The 20,175-nt window shown below is 41.1% G+C and overlaps 1 protein-coding gene across 1 annotated transcript in view; it reads left to right on the top strand.

Annotated features, from left to right (window-relative positions):
- LOC122643845 (callose synthase 3-like) overlaps positions 1 to 20,175 on the top strand; it is a 108,703-nt gene that overhangs the window by 81,695 nt on the left and 6,833 nt on the right. Inside the window, exons 29-33 of the mRNA XM_043837420.1 lie at positions 12,890 to 12,996; positions 13,079 to 13,216; positions 13,378 to 13,446; positions 13,552 to 13,735; positions 13,812 to 13,965. Coding sequence (XP_043693355.1) covers positions 12,890 to 12,996; positions 13,079 to 13,216; positions 13,378 to 13,446; positions 13,552 to 13,735; positions 13,812 to 13,965 — 652 coding nt within the window. The remainder of the gene's footprint in view (positions 1 to 12,889; positions 12,997 to 13,078; positions 13,217 to 13,377; positions 13,447 to 13,551; positions 13,736 to 13,811; positions 13,966 to 20,175) is intronic.

A 20,175-nucleotide genomic window follows, 5' to 3' on the forward strand; every position in this document is an offset into this window, starting at 1 on the left:
AGACTAGGCGAGTAGCTGGCCATGGAACTAGTTTCATCCATTGAGCAGTCTGCTCTTACTTTTAGCTCTCATAGAGATTGGCGTGGTGGTGGTAGAGGCCAAGGGCCTACCCATGGGGATGATAGAGACAGACTTAGATGTGATCACTGCGGGAAACCTGGACACACTAGAGAGAGGTGTTGGGTACTTCATGGTCGTCCCCTGGTATGTGGTTTCACTGGTATGCTTGCTGATAGGCGAGGGGGAGCTCGGGCACATACTGTGATGGCTGAGCTTGAACCGTTGGCATATCCATCTCGCCCGCTGACTGATCCTTGTTCCCTTACTAGGGACGCAGCACTTTGCAGGATTATGTCTCAGTTGAGCAGCTCTTTTACTGCATCCACAATATCCAACACTTTGGCTTCCACCTTGTAGGTCTCCACCTCCGCTCCTTCCACTGCTCCATCTTGGGTCATTGACTCTGGCGCCACCAATCATATGACTAGTATGCCTTAGTGTTACGATTCCTACTTTGTTTGTTCGGGTCGCGATAAGGTTAGGGTCGCTGATGGCTCCCTTTCCTCCATTTCTGGTAAAGGCAGCGTACATGTGACTCCTCCTATTTCTGTACACTCTGTTCTTCATGTTCCTAATTTTGCCACTAACCTCTTCTCTATTAGCCATCTTACCAAATCTTTGAACTATTGTGTCACTTTTTTTCCCTCATTGTTTGTTTCAGGATTTGGTGACGAAGAGGATTATTGGCAGCAGGCGTGAGGAGCAAGGCCTTTACCATCTTGAAGCACGCACACATATTTTGCCCGTGGCTCAGTTGTCACACCCCGCATGCATGTCATGATTATTCTATTACTATTTGGAAGGTTCTTGAATATTTTAATGCTTTGTGACTATTTTAATAATATTTGCATTATAGTGGATGTGCATTACTGTTATTTATTATTATTTAAATGATGGTGTTGTATTATTATATTGATATAAATGAACAATGGCATAATCGTAATGCAATGGTATTGAGAGTATGAGTTATGTTAATTTATTATATTCTATTTTAATCATTTTTTTAGGATTTTAATGGGAAGTATAATATTTTATATTATTATAATGAGTGGCATATTATTTTATTGTTATTTGTATGACGTATTATAAGAAATTTTTGTAGTATTATATGCTAAGGTGTATATGTATAGTAAGGTATTAAGTCTATAGTGTTTCATATATATAATCATATACTAAGCGAATAGTGTTTATATGGTATATAATTATATATGATATATGGTATATTATGATATATATATATATATATAAAGGGGCTAAGTGAATAGTGATGTAATGGCTGATATCATCAACAACATAACATGCATGAGTGGCAGTGTAGGTGGCAGAAACATAGGAGGCCACGTGCTGGTTCTGAAAGGATTTGTATGGCAACCATTTGGTTTGAAAAAATTGTTCGAGTCAGAATTGATTTTTTCTGTTTTTGGATTTTTGGAGTAATTCTGTACCAACAAATGCTGTATGATAAACCTGATAAAAAAATTGTTTCTGCTAATACAGAGAAACAGAATCATGCATGGATACTGTTCTTCAACTCTTCATTCTCCTCACAATTCCTGTGATTCTCCCTAACCTTTATCTCCAACTCCATCTCCTTCTCCTTCAAAGCCATCTGCACCAGCAAAATCCCATTAGAGATCTCCTCAACGATAGTATGAAACTTCTGAACATCCTTCTCCAACTCCATCTCGTTCTATGCGTACCTAAAATGGCTATTGGGCGTTGTCCGCAGTTCCTGTTAATAGAGAGGATGGAGAATATGAGAAAGAAGGAATTTGCGGCATTCATTTGCAGAGGAGACGAAATACAACTATGAGCAACGGCAATAATACCAAATTTATATGAACAATTTAACAAATAAAAACAGAAGAACTAATAAATAAATAATTGAGCAACGGCAATAATCTCTCTGGATGGGAAATCTGAGATGAGACATTCCTCTCAAAGCCTTGAGGAAGAATAAGATTTCTCCTTAAATTAACAAATGAAAATGAAAATTCAATATAACAACTAATGGATCAAGCATTAATTACTCCAACAGAGACATAAAGATTCAAAAAGAACTTAGCAGACAGAAATTAAAGAGAAAATAAAGATACAGAAGCACGAAAGGGAATCGATTTATACCTATCTGTACTTGCAGGACCTCTGTTAGCAAAAACGCGGTTGCCGTTTGTTACCGTTTAAAACGCGTTTTCCCGTATGCTTCTCAACAATATGGGAAAAACGCGTACGGCTAAACAATCTATTTTAAACACGTTTTAAACGCCCGTATTAAACAAGTATCCGTTTTTTAAGGGTAAAATAGGTATTTGAATTTTGAATCTTATTCATTAAAAAATCCACAAAATCCGTGTAAACAGTAAACCCTATTCTTCTCTTTGCCGTTTCTATTCCATTCCCATTCCCTTTGCCGTTTCAACTTTCAACTTTCAACCAAACCCGCCAGAGCTTGTGACGCTTGGCTTGCTCTTGCACACCTTAACCTATAGTGTTTTGCAGTTTGCTGTTCGTTTGCCTTCATTGGAGACCTCTTGGACAAGCCTTGTCTTCTTCTTCAAAAGGTATGTGTAAATCTGCCCCATTAAAAAAAAGCTTTATTATTATAATACTCCATGTCCCCTGGCCCCATTTGAGTTTCATTGTAAAGCTCCATTAAAAAACTTCTTAAACTCTTCTTCCCTTGTCGTATCTGTGTGTGTGAATGTGATATATTTGGAACTGTAAACGCATCTGTGAAATATTGCAGCGATGATGAAGTAGTATTGAAAGTAGATGAAGTAGTAATTTTTCACTTTTTACCAAAAAAAAAAAAGTAAACGCATCTGTGCAATCATTCTTCTATCTATATTCCCCTCTCTCTCTCTCTCTCTCTCGGACTCTCTATCTCTCTTTCGTCTCTCTCAGAATTGAATATTGAGAAGGAAAAACAGCCATGGATTTTGCTCCTTCCTCGAAGAATCTTTGCTATGTTCCTTGCAACTTTTGCAACTCTGTTCTAGCTGTAATTAATTTACATAGAAGAAACACATACTATTATTTGTTCTCTTATCCATCTGCCTTGTTAGTGTTTTTTGAACATTAGGTGCATGTATTCAAGTAATATCTCTCAATTTATATTAGTATACAGCCGTTTTTTTGTTCCGTTTGTTGGAAAACTATATGTTTAAAATCCGTACCGTCCGTTTGCCGTTCTCCTTTTTTTTTACCGTTTGTTTGACTGTACCGTTCGCCGTTTAATTTCGTTTAAAACGCGTACCGTAATACTCCATTTTATTGCCGTTCCCGTACTTGCTAACTATGTGTAGGACGCAAAGCATTAGTTGAAATCGCGAGATTCTCGACCTCTCCCTCCATTAACCTAACCTTCTCGGCAGGAACGGTCGTTGACTGGAATGGAGAAGGCGGTACGGCCGATACCGGATGAGGAGAAGGAAGGGCGGCTGCTGCATAAGCTTGCGTCAGAGTCTCTGCTATCACGGTGATGGGTGGTGGCTATGAACTGTCGAGGGTTGACGGAGGGTCGCTCAGAGCCTTTGTTTCAGCTAGATGTCAAAACTGCGTTTCTCCATGGCACTCTACAGGAGGAGGTATATATGGAGCAACCTCCTGGGTTTGTTGCTCAGGGGGAGTCTTCTGGTATGGTGTGTCGCTTGAAGAAATCATTGTATGGACTCAAACAATCTCCTTGTGCTTGGTTTGGACGCTTCATGGAAGTGGTTCTTGAGTTTGGTCTATCTAGATGTGGGAGTGATCACTCCTCTTTCCACAGACAGTCAAGTGCAGGAAGGATTCTTCTGATAATGTCTGTAGATGATATTATTATTACTGGAGATGACTCATCTGGAATAGGGGAGTTGAAGTTACATCTCCAGCAGAAATTTCAGACCAAGGATTTAGGGAAGTTAAAGTATTTCTTGGGCATTGAAGTTGCTCAATCTCAGAAGGGCATTTTTCTCTCACAGCGGAAGTATGTGTTGGACTTACTCACTGAGACAGGTATGCTTGGGTCCAAGCCAAGTGACTCTCCTATGGATCATAATGTGAAACTCACTGCTGAAGAGGGAGACATACTTGATTCAGAATGATATAGGTTGGTGGGTAAGTTAAATTACTTAACAGTTACCCGACCTGATATTGCTTTTCCAGTTATCGTTGTGAGCCAGTTTCTTTCATCTCCTCGGACTTCTCATTGGGATGCTGCTGTCCGGATTCTACGGTATCTCAAGAAAGCTCCAGGTAGAGGAATAATATATCGAGATCATGGTTATACTAAAATTGAAGGTTTTTCAGATGCAGATTGGGCAGGGTTTCCAGTTGACAAGAGATCCACTACAGGATATCATACATTTGTTGGAGGAAATCTTGTGTCTTAGAAGAACAAGATGTAGACTGTCGTGGCCAGATCTAGTGCTGAGTCAGAGTATAGGGCCATGGCACATTTGACATGTGAGCTGATGTGGATACAACAGTTATTGTTGGAGTTGGGATTTGATCCTCCGATTCCTATGCAGCTGTGGTGCGATAATCAAGCAGCTGTTCATATTGCTTCCAATCCCGTCTTCATGAGAGGACGAAGCATATTGAGATAGACTGCCATTTTGTTTGTGAGAAGATGCAGAGTGGCTTCATTATTCCAAGTCATGTTCAAACTGGTGAACAATTAGTTGATGTGTTTACCAAACCTTTGGGTTACGGGCGAATTGATTATATTTATAACAAGCTAGGCATGATAAACATATATGCTCCAGCTTGAGGGGGGAGTGTTAAGAGTAGGAGACTAAAAAGAGGTCTCAGGATTAGCGTCTGGAGCTAATCCCGAGAATCCCAAGTAGTCTCCTTTTTTGGTTTTTTCCTTGTTTGCCCCCAACCCTCCTTTATATGTTCTCTCTTTATTTCAGTGAGATATTAATGAGATTCTAAAGCTGTGCTGCAGCACTCTTCTTCCTTCTTCTCTTCTCTTCTTTATTATTGCAGGTTACACTTTTTACATTGTGTTTTCTGATGTTTGGGGACACTCTCCCACTACCTTATTTGGTTATCATTACTTTGTTTCCTTTGTTGATGATTATTCTCGGTCCAATTGGACTTTTTTGCTTAAACATAAAAGTGATGTATATGATACCTTCAAGAACTTCTATTAACTGATTTATACTCAGTTTGATACTAGAGTTAAGATTTTTCATTTTCTGATAAAGGGGGGGGGAATACATGTATGGTGAATTCTAAAAAAATTTCACTGATAATGGCATTATCCATCAGCGTGCTTGTGTTGACACACCCCAATAAAATGGGGTAGCTGAGCGGAAAAATCGTCACTTGTTAGAAGTCACTAGGAGTCTACTATTTGGCATGCATGTCCTTAAGGCTTTTTGGTCGGATGCCCTTCTTGTTGTTGCCTTATAAATCGCATGCCCACTAAACTCCTTGGTTCTAAATCCCCTTTGGAGACATTGTCTCCTTAGGTTCCTGCCTTCTCTCTTCCCCCCCCCCCCCCCAAAGTGTTTGGTTGTGTCTGTTATGTCCATGTCAACAAGTATGCTCGAACTAAACTTGATCCCTAAGCACTCAAGTGTATTTTTCTTGGTTACTCCTCTACCAAAGGCTATAAATGTTACCACCCTTCTTCTCACCAGCGGTTTCTCTCTAAAGATGCCACCTTCTGTGAATCTATCCCTTTCTTTTATTCCCATTAGCTTCCTCTCCAGGAGGAGAATAGAGTGAAGAGCTCACTAATGTCACCCCTACCATTCCTCCCTTACCTATCTCTCCATCTATGCTTAATATTGGGAAACAAAAAGAGGTGGAGATTGTTGATTCAGGTGCTGGTTCTGGTAATGAAAAGGAGTTCATTGTGTACCAAAGGAAGGGAAAGAAGACCTGCCAAGAGTCCTCTTTGGATCCACATCCTGAGATCTACCCGCCTCAATCAGGTAACCCTCCTTCCTTTCCTTCAGACTTAGATCTTCCCATTGCTATTCGCAAGGGAAAGAGAGTTTGCACTAACCCCATAGCCAGTTTGTTTCCTATGATGCTATCTCTCCTACAGGTATTGCCTTCACTGCTGCTCTTTCCTCTTCTTCCATTCCCAAGAATGTCACTGAGGTCATGACTGACTCAAAATGGAAGCAAGCAATGTTTGAGGAAATTATGGCACATGAGAAAAACTGTACTTGGAAACTGGTTGACCTTCCCAAGGGTAAAATTCCAGTTGGATGCAGATGGATGTATACAATAAAGTATAGATCAGATGGTACTGTGGAGAGATATAAGGCGAAGTTGGTGGCCAAAGGGTACAGTTGGGTCTATGGGCCTATGGCATTGACTACCAAGAAACCTTTGTGATAAGAAGACAATTAATTTGAGTTGCAATAGCAATCTCGGTTGTGTATTCCATTGATCTATGGAGTGTAATATATACAAGAGATAAAATCAATCTAATCCTCTAACTATTCCTATATTCAAGGAAACAAATAAATACAAGGATAGAAAGGATAAATACAAGGAGATATAGATGGTAATGCACAGTTGGAGATAAGATTTCTATGACCCCATGAGGTGTCATGCTAAGACTCCCCCTCAAGTTGGAGCGTGGAGATTCCGAACACCCAACTTGGATAATAGAAGACGAAACTGATTGCGGCCAAACGGTTTCGTAAATAAATCTGCCAATTGTGTGCTGGCGGTAATCTTCATGGGCTTGATGAGACCTTGTTGGAGTTTCTCACGAACAAGGTGGCAGTCAATTTCTATGTGTTTGGTACGCTCATGGAAGACGGGGTTGGCCGCAATGTGTAGAGCTGCTTGGTTTTCACAACATAAAGGCACAGGTGCCGTGGGTGGGATACCCAGATCGTGGAGAACATAACTCAGCCAAGTAAGCTCACAAGTAGCCACTGCCATGGCTCGATATTGTGCCTTGGCTGAAGATCGAGAGATGGTGTGTTGCTTCTTGGTCTTCCATGAGATTAAACTGTCGCCCAAAAAAATGCAATAGCCAGTGGTGGAGCGCCGAGTCATGGGGCAGCTAGCCCAGTCAGAGTCGCAATATGCGCGTAACTCAAGTGTAGAATTACAAGAGAAGTGAATACCTTGCCCAATAGTAGCCTTCAGGTAACGAAGAACCGATGGGTGGTATCAAGATGGGTCTGCCGGGGTTGATGCATGAACTGACTCAGGATGTTCACGGCATGGGTGATATCGGGGCGGGTAACTGTTAAATAGATCAAACGACCCACCAATCGCCGATAAGAGGATGGATCGGAAAGAAGAGTACCCAACTCATTGTCAAGCTTTAAATTCTGTTCCATGGGAGTATCCATAGGGCGGGTACCAAAAAGGCCGCAATCTTTCAAAATGTCAAGTGTATATTTGCGTTGATTGTGGGTAAGGCCATTGGCTGAACGGGCAACCTCAATGCCAAGAAAGTACTTGAGGGTGCCAAGATCTTTAATGTGAAAACGGGCATGTAACATAGCCTTGACTTCCTCAATCAGGCTGATTTCTGACCCTGTAATAACCAAATCATCAACATAGAGGATGATGAACACCGAAGCCGCACCACAATGGAGATAAAATAAGGAATGGTCGGACTCAGAGTGACGAAATCCGAAATCGCAGAGGGCAGTGGAGAATTTAGAGTACCATTGACGAGAGGCCTACTTGAGCCCATAAAGTGATTTATGTAGGCGGTAAACTAAGGTCTCCCCCTTTCGTCGATAACCCGGAGGGGGCAACATATAAACTTCTTCATCAAGGTCACCCTGAAGAAAGGCATTATGAACGTCCATTTGTTGAAGGGACCAACCACGAACAATGGCAATTGCTAAAAGAACACGCACAGTGACTAACTTGGCCACCGGTGCAAAGGTGTCATGAAAGTCGATGCCTTCGACCTGTGTGTAGCCCCGCGCTTTGTAGCGCTCAACCGATCCATTGGAATTTCTCTTTATTTGATAAACCCACTTGGATCCAATAGCCTTCTTGCCAGTAGGTAAAGGGACAATAGACCAAGTTTGATTCCGAGTCAGTGCCTCAATTTCTGATTTCATTGCATCACGCCAGGCTTGGTGCCGCATAGCCTCAGTAAAGGTAGATGGTTCTGTATCACTGGTTAAGGAGGTAAGAAAAGCTAAATGGGGAGGGTTAAATCTGGAATAATTCAAAAATGCAGAAAGAGGATAAAGTGTACCTGAATCAACGTTCGGCGAGGATTGTTGAGACAAGGTAAGCAAACACTCATAGTCCTCCAATCGACGTGGAGGTTGGTGAGTACGTAAGGAGCGTCGAAGAGGGACTTCAATAGGAGGGGGCGGTGGGGAAACGGGTAAAGGAGTTTCGGTAGGAGTAGAGGTAGGTGGGGTAACGGGTTCAAGGGGGTTATTGGGAACCGGCTCTGGAAGAGCGGGTTCAGGGGGTGAAATGGAGGAGGCTCGGAATCGGGTTGGGTCAATGGGAGGGGAAGAACCGGAGAACCCGGAATGGGGTGTTGTGAAAGGGAAAAAGGAAAAACATGTTTGTGGAAGGATACATCACGTGAAACATATAGCTTCTTGGAGACTAAGTCATAAATGCGATAGCCTTTCTGGCCGTGTGGGTAACCCATAAAAACACCTGGAGACGCTCGCTTATCAAACTTGTGTTGAACGGAATTATTTTTCCCAAAACACAAACACCCAAAAACACGGAGGTGGGAAAGGATGGGAGGTTTCCCATGCAAAATTTCAAACGGGATTTTGTTTTGGAGCACACGGGTGGGGAGGCGGTTGATTAAATAAGCCGCAGTGAGAATGCATTCTCCCCAAAAATGGATGGGCAAATGGGATTGAAACCGTAATGCCCGGGCAATGTCAAGTAAATGGCGATGTTTGCATTCCACGACCCCATTTTGTTGAGGGGTGGAAACACAACTTGATTGATGAATAACACCCTTGGAGGCCAAAAAAGAAATGGTAGGTTGATTAAAAAATTCATTGCCATTATCAGACCTGAGACACTTAATATGTGAATGAAATTGTGTTTCAACCATAGTAAAAAAATGCAAAATGAGAGCATTCACATCAGATTTAGAAGACATCAAATAGACCCAAGTTCTGCGAGAATAATCATCAACAATAGTAAGAAAAAAACGAGCACCAGATAAAGAAGTAGTGCGATAGGGTCCCCACACGTCCAAATGAACTAAATCAAAACAAGAAGAAGTTGTAATTGTACTTAAAGAAAAAGGCAATCTAACTTGTTTAGCCAAAGGGCAAATGGTGCAAGTGCACTTATTGGAAAAAGTAATATCAGAATTTAACAGGTTCAAGGGAACTGCAGTGGCGGTGCTAGAATGGCCCAGATGCCAATGCCAGAGATCAAAGTGAGCACCAGGTGAAGCAGCCTAAACAAAAGGGGAAGATGGTGGTGACTGGAGAAAGTAGAGCCCTCCATGGCGCTTACCCGTCGCAATAATCCTCTTCGATTGTTGGTCCTGGATAACACAAGAAGCAGCAGAAAAAATTACAAGAAGCAGCAGAAAAAATTACAGAACAATTGGAAGTAGTTGTGAGTTTAGAAATAGAGAGTAGATTAAAACAAAAGGCAGGGACATGTAAGACATGATCAAGAATAATATCAAGAAATAAATTCACACAACCATAATGGGTAACAGGGACGGTAGAACCATTAGGTAAAGAAATAGGAGAAGAATTGGAAGCAATATGTATGGTTGAAAATAAAGATTTATCAAAAACAATATGATCTGTAGCACCAGAGTCCAAAATCCAAGTGCTAGATGTAGTGAAACAGAAATGCTTACCACCAAGATTAACCAATGGATGATTACCAGAAGGGATTAGGCTAAGAAGCTGCTGAATCTGATCCGCCGTGAGAGATGGAGCGGAAGAGGGAACGGCAACAGTGGTAGTGGCAGCAACATGGCGGGGAAGAGACCCAGAGGCACTAGAGGAATCGGACCCAGTCTTCTTGGATTGGGTGCGTGTAGTTCACCAATCGGGGGATCCAGGTTGATCACTCGAATGGAGAAAATAAGGAGAAGACATTGGCAAGGGGGCCAAAGCCGGCATAGTGGAGGAATCCGAAGCACCGGCAGTAGCCATGAAAAATTACCAGAATCGATCAAGAATCCTGGACGAATGATACCATGATAAGAAAATTAATTTGAGTTGCAATAGCAATCTCGGTTGTGTATTTCCATTGATCTATGGAGTGTAATATATACTAGAGATAAAATCAATCTAATCCTATAACTATTCCTATATACAAGGAAACAAATAAATACAAGGATAGAAAGGATAAATACAAGGAAATATAGATGGTAATGCACAGCTGGAGATAAGATTTCCATGACCCCATGAGGTGTCATGCTAAGACTTTGCTCCTGCGGCTAAACACAGTTCGATAAGAGTCCTCTTATCTCTGGCGTCTAATAGGGATTGGCCTTTGTATCAGCTGGATGTGAAGAATGCTTTCCTCCATGGTGATTTAAAAGAGGAAGTATACATGCAAACTCTACTAGGCTTCAACTTTCTTTCTGCTGAAGGGAAAGTATCTCTCTTAAAAAAGGCATTGTATGGTCTCAAGCAATCTCCCAAGGCATGGTTTGAGAGGTTTAGACAGGAAATTTTGAAAAATGTGTATTCTCAAAGCCAAGCTGACCACACTCTGTTTAGCCGACGAGGTAATGACACTATCACAGCCCTCATTGTCTATGTGAATGATATTACGGTGAGATTGAAGTCCTATTTGGCCCAACAATTTGAGATTAAAGATCTCGGACCTTTGAAATATTTCTTGGGAATTGAAGTGCCAAAGTCTAAGAAGGGAATAAACATTTGCCAGAGGAAGTTTGTGCTAGACTTACTGAAAGTGACAGGAATACTAGGTTGTGAGCCAGCAAACTCTCCTATTGATCAAAATCACAAATTAGGGGAAGATTGTGGACCTTTACTGATTAATGCAGGGAAACACCAAAGACTTGTAGGAAAGTTGATTTATCTCTCTGACTCGCCCAAATATCACCTACGCAATTGGGGTGGTGAGTCAGTTTATGCATGCTCTCAAAAGTGGGCACTTGGATATTGTATACTGGATCCTCAGGTACTTGAAGTTCTGCCCAAGAAAAGACCTCCTATATGCCAAACACAACCATTTGAGAATTGAAGGTTACACTAATGTGGATTGGGCTGGTTCAGTTTCAGACAGATAATCTACATCAAGTTATTTTACATTTGTGGGTGATAATTTAGTCACTTGGAGGAGTAAGAAGCAACTTGTGGTGGTCAGATATAGTGCAAAGGCTGAGTTTAGGGCTATGGCTCATGGAGTTTGTGAACTCCTATGGTTGAAGAGGCTAGTCCAAGAGTTGGGGTTCGATACTGGAGAACCTATGAGACTTTATTGTGATAACAAGGCTGCTATAAGTATAGCCCACAATCCTGTGCAACATGACAAAACAAAACATATTGAGGTCAACAGGCACTTCATCAAAGAGAAGATTGACTCCGGCTAGATATGCACTCCTTTTGTAAGGACTGGTGACCAGTTAGAAGACATCTTCACCGAAGATCTTATCCCTCATCAGTTCAGTACCCTTCTGTGCAATCTGGGAATGTATGACATTTACTCTCCAGCTTGAGGGGGAGTGTTAGAATTATTAAGGGTATTTTAGGCACATGCCCATTGTGTTATAAGTTGATGTAATGTGTTTCTTTTCTTTTCTTTTTCCTTTTACCTCCCTTAGCTATCTTATATTAGCATGGGGGGCATGAATGTAATTTTGGCGTCTAAGTTATTTGAATGAATATATGGGAGAGTTGAGATACTCTCCCAACACATTCCACCGAACTCTCTTCCTCTCCATTTCTCTGTCTTCTTCTTCTTCTCCTCCTTCTCTCTTCTTCTCTCATCTTCTTCCTTCTTACTACATTCACTACCTAAATTCCAACTTTGACTTGTCCCCCCCCCCCCCCAACTTAGGAGTTTCTTTCCATAGAAATATTTGCACCCCAAACTGCTGCCTTTGTTGGAATGCTTTGGAAAACACTGATCACTTATTTTTTGGATGCCCTCTCTCCTTGAGGATCTGGAAAGGGATGTTCCAGAAGTGCTTTCCCTCCCATTATTCTTTTCCTTCCTTTGAAGGTGAATGGAGATGGATAATTAAGGAATTTAAGGGCAACTCCATCTGTGCGAGGGTTGTCAAGATTGCTTTCAGTGCTTTGGTATATCACATATAGTGGGAAAGGAATTTGCACCTTTGGACTTCTTCCTCTCGTATCTTTAATCAGATTTTGAGCTCTATAGACTTCTAGATCAAAATCAGAGTCAACAACCTACATGTTGCTGACCATGATTGTTTCAAGAACCGGCATATTGTTTCTACTTGGGGTCTTCACATTCGGCTCCTCTGATTAGTCTGTATTTTCTCATTGTTTTGGAGTTGGATCTTCCTCTCCTTGTTCTCCTTTGGGGTGTCTCTGTATATTCCTTTCTTCTTCTTAATATATTTCGGTTTCAAACACCCACCCCCAACCCCCCCCCCCCCCAAAAAAAAAAGTGTTCAATCCACTGCACTTTTGTAAAGCCAACCCAACTCACTAGTCCAGTTACTTTTCGCAAGAGAAATTCTGGGAACTCTGCCAGCTTTTCATCCATTATCAGGATTTTAGTGTATTATAGGGCATGGGCATGTGTTTGACAGCATGCTTCTGTCTTTGCATCCAATCTTTGTTTTACCGACCATATTTCACGGTGGTCTTTAAAGATCTGAGCTTATTTTCGCTGAATTTTTATGCCATACATGTTGCTTGACATATTATTTTTATTGTAGTGTTTTGACTCCTTACTATATGGAGAAGGTTCTTTTTTCGACACATGACCTTGAACTGAATGAAGATGGTGTTTCCATCCTTTTCTACTGGCAGAAAATATTTCCAGGTTTGTGCTGGGCATAAAGTATGAATACACTGCATTTTGATGAAAATTTTCTTTTTGTGTAATGACTGTATTGGGTCTCTAGACGAATGGACAAACTTTCTTGAGCGTTTTGGGGTGAAAAGACCTGAGGACCTGGATGAAGCTGTCAGACAGAATCCAGACCTAAAAGAAGAAATTTGTCTTTGGGCATCGTATAGAGGGCAAACTTTGACTAGAACTGGTATGAGATTTGGAGTTCACATGCACATGCATTCCGCCCCCCCCCCCCCCCAACCCCCACCCCTCTCCCTGAGTCCCCAGAGTCATAAAACTGAATAAACTTACTTTGGAGTGCTCATTTTGGGTTTATATAATTCATTGATGAATTTTTTCCAATTTTAGTAAGAGGCATGATGTATTACCGGAAAGCTTTGGAACTTCAGGCCTTCCTTGATATGGCTAAAGAAGAAGGTACTCGTTACTCTGGATTATTATAGAATACTTGATTATATGCCAGTTTATGATACAATATTTGGTAACTTCCCTATTTGTATCTTGATGATTGCCTTTTTTCAGATTTGTTGGAAGGCTATAAGGCCGTGAATTCTGAGGAACACTCACAGAGTGAAAGGTCGTTATTTATGCAGTGTCAAGCTGTAGCTGATATGAAATTTACATTTGTGGTTTCCTGCCAAAAATATGGAATTGATAAGCGGTCTGGCAATGCTCGTGCACAGGACATTCTAAGACTTATGACAACGTATGTGTTCCAAATTAATATGTTATCACTGTATTTCTTATTACAGTAAATGATTGTATGTATTTTCATATGGCAGATATCCATCTCTGCGTGTAGCTTACATTGATGAAGTTGAAGAAACTAGCAAGGATAAGTCGAAACGGATAAATCGCAAGGTTTATTATTCTGCACTTGTTAAAGCTGCACCTAAGTCTCCAAATACTTCGGAGCTAGTACAACAGCTAGATCAGGTATTATATTATATTTTTGGCAAATGAATTACGTTGCTCAAAAATTTGAGTGGTGATGGTCGTATATTTGGAACTTATTTCATTATGTGATTCTTTTTGTTGAGCAAAAAACTCTTTCCAGAATAAATAAATACAAATCAGGCATGTGAACTAATTATAGCGTCTAAAAATGTAAGCTACATTGCTGTCTGGCTCGTGTAATATATGTTCATCTTGCATTTTCATTGGATAACCCATCAACATTGAGAGAACGTCTACAAGATAAAATTGTTCCCTTAAATGCAGAAACATATATTAGTGATGTGATTGCTCTAACCATCAATGCCTGGATACTTGAAACCACAACCACACTCCCCCCCCCCCCCAAAAAAAAAAAAAAAAACCATATCAACATAATACGTTGCTGGTAATAATAACATTAAACTTGAGAACTGCTTTGGTGTTTCAAGTACTAAACATTTGAATTTCCTTTTTCACTATTGTCCCCCGCCCCTGAAGGTCCTAATTTTGTTTGTCCATAAAACACCTTCCCCACCCCCGGGTAGGTTTTAACTAGAATGTCGTAGCTGAGTAATGTTAGACTAAATTAGGGTTAATTTAGCCCCAAATAATATCCACAAACCAAATTAGAAACAAAGGCAGAATTAGAAGGTTTAGTAAATCTACCCAAACCAGTCATGAGAATGTAACCAAACTTGGATCGATCGGAACTTGTATGGAGGAGAAGCACTGCTGAAAGTTTCAATTGATTCTCATGGTTGAGTAGGAAGATAAGGTGGCAACACCAAATTAGAAGCTAAAATTCTGCAGGCCAAACCAACCACCAGTTGGGGGCTCAAGTTTGGATCGAGTGTAGGGCCTATTGATGGAAGGCTTTGGTGCAAGTTTGGTGAGGTTCTGATGGACAGGTGTGAAGTTATGATGATGGAATGAAAATAGAAGGTTTTGGGATATGGAACAATCTAGCCAATAGAATGGGCCAACATTGGGATCACATAAAGGGGTTGATGGTGTGATGTTATGCTCCAAAACCCAGCAGGTTCTGATGGGGGCTTGTGGAGTTATGGAATTCAGAAGTTGCACTGTTGCAGCAACAAATCAATTTGCAGGTTCAGCAGTAGCCTTCACTCGATTGGTCACAATAGCAGCAGCAACAGCAACAATACTTTGGGCACTGGGGAAACAGCAGCAGCAGCCTTCTGATGGTCTTCACAATGGTTGAAGTAGCCACAGTAACACAGCAGCACAAAGAGATCAATGGAAAGGAAGAGAAGATAGAGAACAGAGGAAAATAGAAGGTAGGGGGATAGGTGGATTAGGCTCTCTCAGCCAGGCTCCTTCAGCCCTTACATTGTCATTCAACTTGACAAGGAGAATTTCTGTGCTCAAAAGCAATTTCATTCATCTACTAAAAATCGTGGGGTGCCTCTATTGGCAGGTTACAATATATATAGGCCCAAGGATTGAGCTCCAAAAGAGAAACTAAAAATTAGAAAGTCCCTTATAAGGCTGAGACTTGGGTTACAAGTAATGAAACTAAAATAGAAACTCTTAAGTTGCAAGATTTAAAATAGAAACTAAGTCTAATTAAATATAGAAACTTAAGCCTACTTTCTAAATCTGAAATTAGAAACTAAACTGAACTCCTAAATCCCCATAAAGCACCATGCAATCTGATCTTGGGCCCCACAGAATCTTCTAATAATATTCTCACCAAGGCAAAATAAGGGGCCGTGACACTGTTCTTTGGCCTTTTTTTCTTCATGTTTTGTCCTACATCACTGAGACACTTGGTAGGCTGAATCATTGATGGAGCTTCAGAGTTTTATAGATGAAGTTGCTTATATGGGTAATTGCTATAAAACTGAGAACCAATATCTGGGTTGCTAGGCGGCAGTCCTAGAGCTGGTTGTATCAGAAGCAATAGCGATAGGTATAGACACTGGATTTTGTCACTCTATTATGCACCCTCACTTGCTACCAGCGGATTGAACCCCACATGGCTTTCAGGGATTCTTTTATCAAAAAATGACCATTTTGCCTTTAAAGTCACTTTAATGCTCAAACACTTTCGGAATGGACTGAAAATCTCTGGATAACAAATTTGCATGATATTAAAGCATGCCCTAAAATTTGGTGCGTATCCGATACTGGTTGGCCACTTTTATACCAAACACTAATTTTACGGGCCCGCTTGCACTGGGGCACAGATCTAACTGTGCTCTTGGCAAAATTTATGGTATATCTTTGCATCATTAATTAGAGAATTCAAAATTATGTCCATTGATATAAGGATCCTCAAAATCTAATTGTCGGATCTTCCAGAATCACACCCGCGAGTTCCTCAGGTAGTTCGGACCGAAGATTGTTGTGAAACCGCCTATGGTAACAAGCCCTTAATTGCGAGACTCAAGTCTTCTACGATTCTTTTCAGATCAGACATTTCGGACCGAAGATGGTCCATGTTTTTGGATGATTCCTCATTGGTACTCATAACTGAAGGTGTTGTAGATGATGAGGATCTTACTAATGAAGGTTTTGTGATTCTAACTAATCTTTGACCGTCACGGCTCCACGCCCGTGATGGGTGACTTTCAGTGGGTCGTGAAATGGTGCCTAAAAGGATAACGGACTTGCTAGGTTTAGGCTACGACCTACTCTAGCCCACGATGTCATAGCTAAGATGGGTTCAGACAAGCATGATGTACAAACAATGTTCAATTAAATTAAACTCCCTAATTCTCATGGGTAGTCCAAAGTATCAATTACCATTAGTTGTGTAAATCATAGGTGTATGATTTCTATGTTCTTATATGATGCATGAAAAATTCTGAAATAGGACATAAGGTTCACCTACTATATAGCAAGGAGCATTGGATATACCTAACGTCCGGTCTGCACAATGGCGGTTAAACAGTACGTCGGTGCGCCCTTTTATATACCCGAAAGTATTGGACTAGAGGGTGTGAATTTGCCATGGGGCCCCCGTGAGTCTGCACTCCGGTGCCATCACTAGTTCACGTGGTTTGTCATGCATCCGTGAAATGAGTGTGTAAAAATGTATATGCATGGTGCACATTAGTACATACAATTCCTAGCAAACATGTTTGACATAAAAGGCCCAAACAAACACAAAGCATGGGTATGATGAAGTTTGACATTTACATACCCAGCGGAGTTGCCGCTGTGAGGACAAAGGGTTTTGGGGCAACCCTCCCTCCTCTAGATTGGAAAAGGGGTTTAAGGTTTATAATTGACGAGGAGTCGCCACCTATATTAGGGTCTAGGACCCAAGTTAAAAATAAACAAAAATGACTCCATCCGAATTAATCTCACCCAAAGGTTAGGGTTCGTGTCAGGTTGCGGTTAGGGGAAGGTGTTAGACACCCTAGTCCACCCGGTAAAAACTGGACTTCTAGCCTAGGTCAATGTATTATGTATGAGCCAAAGAAGAAGAAATATGTCAAACATTGCACACTCACAAAGAAGAAAGGGAGGATGACATACCGTGATTCAGCTTACTGCAACAGGGTCGGGTGGATCAGGCTTTTTAAAATCCCAACCCAACCCTTTGTCCCCTTAGCTGGGCCCAAGACGGCCCGACCCGACCCTAACTCAGGGCCTAGAAAATCCAACCTGACCCTCCCTCAAGGTCGGGCCGGGCTGACACTGATTGGCCCTGATCATGGAGTAGGGGAAGGGAGGGATGCAAGGATTGGACTAAGTTGGGCTGGGTCGGGAAGAAAATTATCAATTTTACATAAAATAACACTATAATAAAATATATTATCACTTATTATCTTCATATATAATATATTATAGGGAAGCAGTTTTCTGTCCGGGAGTGTGGCCTACGCTAGCACTCCCATGTGTCTATATCTCTCCTCCTTAAAACAAGGGGGCAGAGGTGTCTTTTCACATGGGGAGGAGAGAGATAGACTCATGGGAGTGCTGGCATAGGCCACACTCCCGGACAGAGATCTTTTTCCCTATATTATATATCAAAATATTTGTGACATTTCAAGTTTATAATATATATAGTATATCAATATATATTTTATAGTATAACATAAAACAAGGTCGGGCTCAGCCCGAGGCCTCAACCCTGGCCCGACCCAACCCTGACTCAGGACCAGAAATTTCTAGCCCTAACCCGCCCTCAGGGCCAGGTATCTCAGCCCAGGCCCTGTTCGGGCTCAGGGCGGGTTCAGGCCGACAGGGCCAAACTTGCACCCCTAGTTAGTATACTGGAATTTAAAGTAAATATAGCATAGACATGGCATAAACAAAGAGAAAAATCCTAAATTAACATGCTGGGAACATCTCATATACATGCTAAAAATTACAGATGTGCCATTCGCATTCAAGCCATCACATATAACATTCAAGCATGATAATTATCAAAAAATATTATAAGACTCATGGCATTCATATATATATATATATATATATATATATATATATCAAATGATCTAAACATAATAAGCAAGGATATATCTAATCAGAAAATCAAAGAAATAAAGGTAAAAATCGTTGACAAAAATTACCAAAATGGCCTCAGGATCTAAACACTACCTAAAGGAAGAAAAACATGAAAAATGGGGTGGGGGATCAAACCAAAGCCCAAAATAAAAGGAAAAATCGTCAAAACAGTGATGAAAGCACCTAAATGAACCCAAAAAAAGTTAGGAAAATCTAAAAACACCCAAAGAAATATGGGAGCAATGAAAATGGTAATTCAAAATAAAAAGAAATCAGTCCTAGATGGAGATAAAATCAAGAGAAAATGGAAAATTCACGGTAAAGGCTATGAGAAGAACACTATAGAAAACTAATAAACCAAGAAAGAAAAAAATGCAAAAAGGTATACGTAAAACCTGACCAAATAATATGTCACTGTGCACAACACCGTTGCCCTACTAGGGGCAGCAATGACGCATGCTTAGTAGAAAAAGGACAAAGGAACATAGGAATGTTGAAATTAAACGAAACAAAGCCAAATGAAAGAAGACTTACCTATCTACAATTTTCGTGAACAAAGAAAAGTGGTTTGAGTGGCCTAGACCCAGATTTTGACGAGCTCAAGCCGGACTTAATGCAGCAGACCAGCAACTCAAGCTCCAAATGACGCTTCAATGTGCAATAATACGTATCATATGTGTATCTAATCATCGGAATCCCCCTAAAACGTGTAAGGGGTCACCTATTTATAGCCTTAGGATCCCAAAACCATGCAAGGCATGGGTTTTTAGTTTCCATTTTCAAGGGATCTTCTCTCTTTAAAAAGAAGAGTCAATCTTTGTTTTGGATGGAAGGAGATCATTCCCACTCGCCAAAGGAAGGTTTCAAGGGTCTTCTTGGATGTCATTTAGGTCCCAAAATGTGTTTTGGGGGGAACTAAGGCCACAAGGCACGAAGCCAAATCAAATCCTAAGCTGAGATTAACAAAATCCCTGAAATGTCCACATGGGTTGAGCACTGAACGACATAGAGTGGGGAGAATTGACGTTGTTTGTCATGCAGCTGCTATTAGTTCTAACCATTATGAATCTGGTCCGAAATGATACCAAGGGGAAGGTTTTAGCCGGGGTCTAACCCTATTCCAGCTATGGTCTTGGTCTCAGGGGTCAGTCTGGGTCTGTCTAAACGTGTCAAAACCATTAGCCATTATTTTGAAAAATCATTTTGTTTAATTTTAACCACCTATTCCATCACGGGAACTGAGAACACCACCCAAAGCAAGGGTACACTTTTAGATTTAACCAAGGGATCACTTCACATTTTTAAAAAGATTCTGAACTCATCATCATCTAGGGCCGCTCCGGGGGTGACAAAATGGGTGTCTACACTGGGACAGACCTTTTGTCTTATCCAACATTAAGTCAAACATAACTCTCCCTCCCCCCCCCCTAAGGGGGAGACATCCATGGGTCCTAGACCCTAATCTAGTTAGCGAATTCAAAACAACATCCCATTTAATATAACTGCTATTACCCCCTTGTCTTTGCTTAGAGAGATGAGAGAACCTGTAGGGGACCGAGAGGCCTATGCGCGTGCAAACGCAATGTCACAGGAGCCAAATGAGAGGATGCGCCCCCTCCCCCTCCCCCTCCCTCTCCCTCTAACAATAGGCAACAACAAACTGTCATCAATATTATTAAGAGTTCATTGAATGTCTCTAACAGCCAATAGCTATGACCTGTTACAAGT

The sequence above is a fragment of the Telopea speciosissima genome, chromosome 10, assembly GCF_018873765.1.
Source record: "Telopea speciosissima isolate NSW1024214 ecotype Mountain lineage chromosome 10, Tspe_v1, whole genome shotgun sequence".
Classification (NCBI taxonomy): domain Eukaryota; kingdom Viridiplantae; phylum Streptophyta; class Magnoliopsida; order Proteales; family Proteaceae; genus Telopea; species Telopea speciosissima.